Below are 8,143 nucleotides of genomic sequence, written 5' to 3'. Positions count from 1 at the left end.
AGGATACTGGCCCCAGTTGTTCAAAGGCCGGATAACCTTATGCGCTGGATAAGGCACTCTTCAGCGTCTAAAATATACTTCACGTTAAATGTTGTCCAAGGTTTTCGTACACTCCCCAACTAAGCTGTGGTTAGAGTGTGCATATTCGCTTGTGAACGAGGAAATATTGAAATCTTTGCATGGATTGAAACTGTCGGATAGTGACTTATCCACTGGATAAAGTTATCCGGCCTTTGAACAACTGGGGCCTGGTTCATTAAAGCCGTTACAGAGAATCATCCGTGAGAAGTACAAGAGTGTACACTATGTGATATCACGAAGTAATAAGGGGTTGAAACACGTATTTTCCCGGTTTTAGACTTGTAACAAGCGTACAAATATTAAATATTCTCAAGTACCATATTTCGAAGCGTAGCGGCGGAAGTTAAGAAAAATGAACCAATCAGTACGTTCGCTTGAGCGTCAGGGTGCAATGTCGTGTTGCGATTTCTTCCAGTTTTGTCACGAGGTATATTTTAGCTACAGTAGATTGTATTTTTGTTTTAAAATTACTAAAGCAGAACCAAAAATCGATCATCAAGATTCAGTTTACTCTGTCATTCACTATTAGTTGCGCGGAAAACACCCTCACCTGTTTACACCTGTTCTTTTAGTCGCCTTTCAATTAACACGGGAATTAGGTCAACACTAATCCCCGTTATAATTTTACCCTTCACTGAGTTCACCGTTACTCCTAATTTATTAACTACTCTAAACGCTATCCAATGGAGCTAATTTACTCTTGCTTAATTATTACTGAAAGCTATTGACTGAATGGCTGTCCATATCCCTGATTGGTTCTGTTGTGGTAAATCCACGCATGGAGTTTTCTTCGTAGCCTGATCTCAGCACCTTACAATTCAGTAAGACAACTTCCTGTAACTTCGATTGTAAGGCTAGAAAGGAGTGAACTAATAGAGAACTTTCGGACTGGTTTACTGTAAACTTACTGAATGACTGACTGTCTGAATGACAGCTAATTGACAATCCACGACGATCGCTTCTTTGATTAAAAAACAAAAACAAGATCCCGGTTTTTAGTTTCGTAACCTCTCGCACAGCAAACAGGACCATCGTTACACTTTGTTAAATGGCAAAAGTCAGATGTTTCAAAAGCCTTGTGAGACTCAGATCACAAGCTCAACTTAATTAAGGGCGGTGTTTTTTTGGCGAACTTTATGGCTATGCGGGTAAAGCAGATCTTAGTAGGGGCTACTGAAATTCAAAAAGAAAATTTGGGGTAACCACGCATTTTCAGTGATACTTATGCAACAATAATCCTAAAAAGCTTTGAAATACACAGCGATTCAAATAGAAACAGAAAGAGCAAAAGAGCAGAAAAAACGAGAAGATGGTCCAACGCGGAGGTTTATTGGTCTCATGCAATTTTTGAGGCAAACCTAGTTAGCGAGAGCTTGTTTTCTAAGGATTCTGGGTAGATTTTGGTCCCAGACCTTTGGGCCCAAATGTTATTCCAAAACGTGGCATTCGTTTGGCCACCTCGTGCAACACTGTGAAACATCGTCCAACGATTTTGGATTCAACAATGTTCGGGATGAGTTGCAATCGTTTGGCCGTGCGTTGGGGAAGGAAGGTAGTCATGAACAGAGTTTTCCTGGAAATTTACACCAGACGTGAAGAAAATTGAAGCTGGATTTTCATTTTCTACAATAAAAACGGGCTGTTCTTTATAAGAGATGCGCAATGCGTCTGAGATGAACTTGTCAGCGAAATGTTGTACTGTCAGTACAACTGATTATGCGTCTCGTTGTTCTTCTAATGTAGAAGCTAACACGGTTTACATAAAGTCAAGACGGGCACAAGATGGATGAATCGTACCGACGAACTTCCATCGATAATGCGTCTTTTTTGACAGGTACTAAAAGAAAGTAGTCCGTCTGCTTGTTAACTCGACCTGATACAAATAAAACTTCAAAACACCGCCGTACTATGACTAGTACGCAGCTGCATTTGCCGTTTTTTTCGAAATATTTTGTACCTATTTTGACGTTTTTAAGGACGTTGCTTCTGAATAGCGAGGTATTTTTGTTGCTGCAGTTAATGGCTATAAGGGGAAAAACAGATTTTTAGCAAGGGATATTGAAATCCGAAAAGAAAATTTGGGGCAACCACGCGTTTAGATTCCAACAATCCTTGCTAAGATCTGCTTTTCCCGAATAGTCATAAACCGCGCAAAAATATATCAGTTTTAGAAGGCACTTTTCTGTGATGTTATCGCCTATACTCCAAAAAAGCTCTCACTTATCCGCAAGCCAAATATTTAAACATCACCAAGGTAGTGTCAGGGCCACAACAAGAACCGAGACCACGTAAGTTACCCAGGCTGTGATACTCCCTTCGAACAAAATGCAACAACACATACACAAACGGAAAAAAATAAAAATATATTCGTTTCCAGCACAAAAACAGCCAACCTTGTTCTCGGGGTCCTCTCTCTTCCTCCCTCAGAATGGACCTCTGGTCACGTGGAAGCGTTTCATGTTTCTTCCACTCATGTAGAGTGTGGTTAACCCTCAAGAACTATTTATCATTTATATATTAAATTATAATTTCGCCAGAGCCGAAAGGAAGCCCGAGGATATACATACGATACTGTTTGTCACCATATTACCAAAATACTGCTTTTGCTTTAATTTGTTCGGATCAAAAACCTCGTACTGTAGGGACAATATGCGATAATATTCTCTTTGTTCTTTACGAAAGGTTGATAATTTATTTCATGTAAATCGCTTTTCCTTTCAGGTGAGATGTTGGTTTGTTTACCCACATTTTTAAATGCTTAATATTCTCGAATAATTTCTGTCAGTTATTATACCATGACAAATAAACATTCATCCGTATTGGTTAGCATATTAATGAAAGGGCGTCATTGCTCAAGAGCCTTTGCACGTTCTCCCTTCACCTAGTATCATCTCCCACTATGACGAGCTATATGTTTTTTGTTATAATTTCTGCATGGATAATTACTTTGCCAAACGGTAAGTGAATTGCCTTGTGTTTTCAGTGTATTCGCCAAAAACAAAATGGCCATTTCAAACTTGACTTGTCCAGCTTCTGTGTGCCGTTCTTTCTATTATAATGAAGTAGAATTCGTAACGAACAGCGGAGCTAGATAATACCAAGATTACAGTACTTCTTTTCACCGCAATCGGCCACTACAGAACACCAAATCAGTGCAAATAGAGGGAGAGAAAGGCCCGTTTAAACAAAGCACCATATTTCCACCATTGGAGAATCAAAAAAATGATCTCTGTGGTACTGCCTTTAGTAAGCCGTACCAAGTTTGCTATAAACGTTTGAGCTGGTGTACGTAAAGGAATTACTCGTCGGGTTTTTCGCCATTAAAATACGTGGCAAAAATGCTTCGTCTATTCAAATGAAACTAAACTGAGGGCTGATGTTTTTTGCCGATCAAGTATAGTCTGGAACAAATTTATAATTGATTAGGGTGTCTTCAATTGGCAGTATTTCGGAATACGATTGTACTGCGATTACTTATAATTCACTAGAGGTTTTTGAAGGTGCCAGAATATCAAATGGATCTTGCATTTGAACTTGCAGGGTCGTGTTCAAGAAAACGTTTTGCAGATACACCTATATTATCTAAAGTCAACTAAAAAAATTAATCTAGAGGCAAGTCCGTTTGGTCTTTTTAGTCTGTTAGTCTATCAAACGTCACATTAAAATGCTAATACACTAATCAAAATGCAACCAATGTCGGACTGTCCTTTAAGCACGAATGATCAGTATATTCAGCTGCTCTGCGTTCATATTTTACTGAAGAATTATAAGCCTCGGAAACCGTATCTTGACACAGATATAAACAGTTGAGACACATTTGTTGTAGTGACACCAACCAGGTGTAAGGAAAAAAAATAAGAATAAATAATATTATTGTAACACAATAAATATTTCAAGGATTCTTATCAAACGACGAGAAATGTACTACTTGTGAAAAATAAAAATATTCACCTTGGGTCCAGAGGAGCCTATTAATTTGATCGTACCAAAAAGTTTTGGAATATATTACTTTTTAACATTTCAAAACAATCCTCGATTTGTCGAGTAACATTAGTAATCTTGGTAAATTGGATGCTTGATAATCCACATTCAGACGTTCTTCTGTTTTACGTAAATCAAGAGGACACAGACAAAGTTAAAGGTTAGATAATCACATGATTTCTAACGCAGTTTCAGATAATACGCAGAAGTAAATCTCGCATACGTTTCCTATGCGCGTCTTTGCGGAAAAAAGGACGAAATCACGCGGTACAGTATTTGACGGTTCTCGTGTCGACATTAGAGAAGTTTACAGCAAACGGCAAAAGGCAGAAATGACCACGTGACCATGTTTATCCTTCAGTTTATAGCTCGCTAAAATTTGCAAAAATTTGTAACCCCTACCATTCTCACTCTTAAAGGATTTTCCTAATGAGGTTTTATCCGCTGTGAAAATTTCAGAAGATTGAACCGAAGGGAATTAAAAAAAAATAAATAACATCAAAGCCTATAATACATGCACTGACAAACGCCTGAGTTTGAGTAGATTTAAAGATTTAAAGCCATTATTTTCTCAGCGAGGGTTCGGGGACACACTTTATTCTTGATTATTGTATTTTGGGTTATTTCAATAATTGATAAAAAGAAAACTTCAGAAAACTGGCGTTCAATGTGTAACATAACGCGCCCAATACAGTACTATCAGGGTAAAAACCCTATGGAGCTACCTTTCAAAAGTGTTAAAAATCGTCAGGGAATTCGGTAACCTCGGACGTGGTTGGGTGATCAATCCCTAGCACTAAGACAATGTTATATTCCAGTAAATCTCGGTTACAGTTTACTCTTATGTAATCTGCGCTGTGTTTTCTGAACGCTGCACTCATAACCCGCTCCCAGGCCGAATTTTAACAACGTTCTAATTGCCTCGTATTAACTCGCTTGCTAAAATTGCCATACTTCGTTTAGCGTTTCCTGAGGAAAGGGTTACCAAGCAAAACGGAACTAGAGCCTAATCGCTGGTTACTGCACCTGGCGAGTAGATCATCAAGTGCATTACGGTAGAAACTCTTCCTTGAGGACAACGTTCGAACCTGAACGGGTCATTTCCTTATCTGAAAACCTTTTAATCCAACTGCCCCGTTTATGAGACCAAATGTTTATGATCTGCGGTGGCCCAATAAGTGGAACTCTAATGACTTTTTTTAAAAAATCATGTTGTTGTTGTTTTTTTTTTTTCAGTGGCGGCAATCCGTTGCTACGACTGCTTACCAGGCCCACCCGGAAACATTTGCACCATGTTCGCAAACGTCACGGACTGTGATGAAGCCCCAGGGGCACCCCCAGGTGAAAAGTATGACGCATGTGGAAAAGCTTCCTACGAAATAGCGTTTGGAAATAACACGTTAACTATGAATGCACTCACATGTGCCGTTAAGGTGTGTTTAAGTAATATCATTTTGGGTACATCCAGAAAAGGTTTATTAAACTGATACAACACGGACGCGAATTCTGATATATTTATGTATAGATATGTATCACGTATGACACAAATGCGTCTAGTTAATGCGTTTTATGTATTTTGGGTATAAAAATTCATTTAGGCAATTAAATTGAAAATCAGGGAGGAATTTGCATCCGTTTTACATGTCTTCATGACACTTCCGTTTTATGTTAAAAACTCACGGGACTTATTAAATGCGTCTTATAGAGTAGTTTTCAATCGAGCGTCGTAAAACCAAAACCAAAGTAATTACTCTGGCCAATTGCAAAAGATGCAAACAACACAACGAGCCAATCAGAATTCGAAGCAAATACATGTAACTGGCGCGAAGCGCGGCAAAACGCGTGCGACGAAAACACGATTGGTTTTGGTTTGGATTCCCATCGGTTGAGAAAGTGGAGTGAGTTTTGTTAACCAATCACAGAGCTTAGTAATGCAAAACCAAAGTAAATGCAAAATTACTTTCGACACTCAATAGAAAACTGCTCTAATCCTATAGCTAAATAAACCATTTCTAATTTCAGTTAAGTCTCTTTTACAAAGCGAATTTGGCTGCAATGCTTTTCATATGGAAAACAGTTTTATTGCTCGTGAATGAAAACTCGTTTCGGCATAAAAAACAGCAGTACAACAGCCCACATTTTGATAAAGAGGCTCAAAGCAACTTGGAAATGGCCCATGTAGAGAATTTCTTAATGCAAAATTCTAAACGAAAGTTCTGATTTGAGAATAAGTTCCGTTTTTTTTTTTTTGTGCAGTCCATGTGCCAAGTGATGAAGAAGAAAGCTTGCAATGCAACAATGTGGAAACAAATGGGGGTTACCTTGACAAGGTGTGACGTCAATTGCTGCTTTGAAGATAAATGTAATTGCGTTGACCCTCCGTGCTCGTTACCATTCCTTCCCTGGCTGCGCCGCTTAGCGCCCAAGCCTGGCGTTCGACAAGACTGAGAAGCACTGGGTCTGAAACGGCCATAGCTTAGAAACTGAAACATCCGGATTAAACATGGAATAAGGCAATAATCCACAATTTGAATGAATAAATGAATGCTCGAATGAGAAGAAAAAGCTTTCTTGACACTATAACAATTATACCTATTTTAGTTTGTAGAGTATTTTTTTGTGATTAGCGCCTACTTGGATCGTTTAGCAAAGGCGTTATAGGAATTTATCGTTATTATTATTATTATTTGAAACCTTGTGCGCCTGCTACTCAACAGGCCTTAATTCATAAAAAGAAAAACAACAAAAAACCTGTCCTATTGTAATTCACTGGCAGGTCATTCATTTTGCAACTGGAAGTCAATAAAGTATGTCAAATATGTTATCCTTCTTCCCTCTTATCTGGTCCCTCTCCTTGAAGGAGCACTGTTCACTTGAGTCCCCGAACGATCGATCAAGATCTAAAGATCAACGCCATTCAGCAGAGAGATCTCACCACATTTTGATCAAAAGGAAAAACCTCTCAGAGACGTACTCGGGAGAGCACTATCGTGAGGTCTGAGGTACATTTAGCGAAAAGCGGGAGTCGCGTTTGGCCTGTACTGTCACCTTTTTTAAAATACCTGTTTCCACCGTGGATGATGCCGTTATTGCAATGAACAGCGGACCATCTGGTCAGCGGTATATTCGGTGAACGTAACCATCGCGCTTAAAACTAGCTACTGGAAATCTAATTTTCGAAACCAACAGAGGTGAAATACTTAAAACGTTGCCTCATATGATTGCAGAAAATTTGTGTCTTTTTAACAACATATTTGTGTAGGTTAATACTACTTGATCTGTTGGATGCTTCAGGTGTTTATTAGGGGTATCGAATGGTCTTTGCGAGCATTCGCGAGCATGAGCGCAGAGTGGTTTTTATTGAGAGCACGAGCAGTGATCAAATTTGTCTTGCGAGCAGCAAGCATTTTAATAAAACAACTTGTAAGCAGTGAGCACTTCGTAAATTTTCCGGTAGCAACAATTTTTTTTTTTTAAATTTCACACGTTTTTTTTTTTAGAATGCGCCTAGTCTAGTCTGAGTGACACGGCTCCACAATACACAACAATTTTACATCTTAAGAATAATTAACTTAACTTATGTTTTTGTCGTGTGTTTTCAACTGAACTTGACAGCCAGATTCATAGGAGTTCACGTAGAGAAAGATTTACTTCTGTACCAAAAAACTTACATAGCACGATTTCCGATCAATCTTCCGCGAGAATCCGAGAATGCGAGTAAGGGCGAAAATTTTGCGAGCTCGAGCAAGCGAGCACTCGTCTAAATTTTGCGAGCAAATCGAGCAAAGGTCAAATTTTGCGAGCACTAGATAATTTTAAAGGACCATTCGATACCCCTAATATTTAAGTTGCAGAAGGGTTTAGGGAACACAATCCTATTCTCCGAATTTACGAGATGTTGTTGGCTTTACAAAAATGCTACCTTGCCATTTTTGGCATTTTAAGTAATATTTAAAACACGAGCAGCAGTGTTTTATCGGGGCGAGTGGTTTTAGACCCGATAAAACACGTGCTGCGAGTTTTTTGAACGGCTTCAAAAACATGAATGACACAGGCATACTCGGAAAAGGAAATTATAGTG

General features: G+C 38.8%; 1 protein-coding gene across 1 annotated transcript; it reads left to right on the top strand.

Annotated features, from left to right (window-relative positions):
• The first annotated feature begins 2,917 nt into the window (after positions 1–2,917).
• Positions 2,918–6,884, top strand: LOC146485068 (uncharacterized). Its single transcript, XM_085104078.1, has 3 exons — positions 2,918–3,038; positions 5,299–5,495; positions 6,319–6,884. Exons 1-3 carry the CDS (start codon positions 2,981–2,983, stop codon positions 6,508–6,510), a joined length of 447 nt encoding a protein of 148 aa, XP_084960204.1. The 5' UTR covers positions 2,918–2,980; the 3' UTR covers positions 6,511–6,884.
• The last annotated feature ends 1,259 nt before the right edge of the window (positions 6,885–8,143 follow it).

This window comes from Pavona decussata, unplaced genomic scaffold, assembly GCF_977016875.1.
Source record: "Pavona decussata unplaced genomic scaffold, jaPavDecu1.1 SCAFFOLD_28, whole genome shotgun sequence".
Classification (NCBI taxonomy): Eukaryota; Metazoa; Cnidaria; class Anthozoa; order Scleractinia; family Agariciidae; genus Pavona; species Pavona decussata.
Note: the sequence above shows the minus strand (reverse complement) of the source record. Positions and strands in the feature narration are given on the sequence as shown.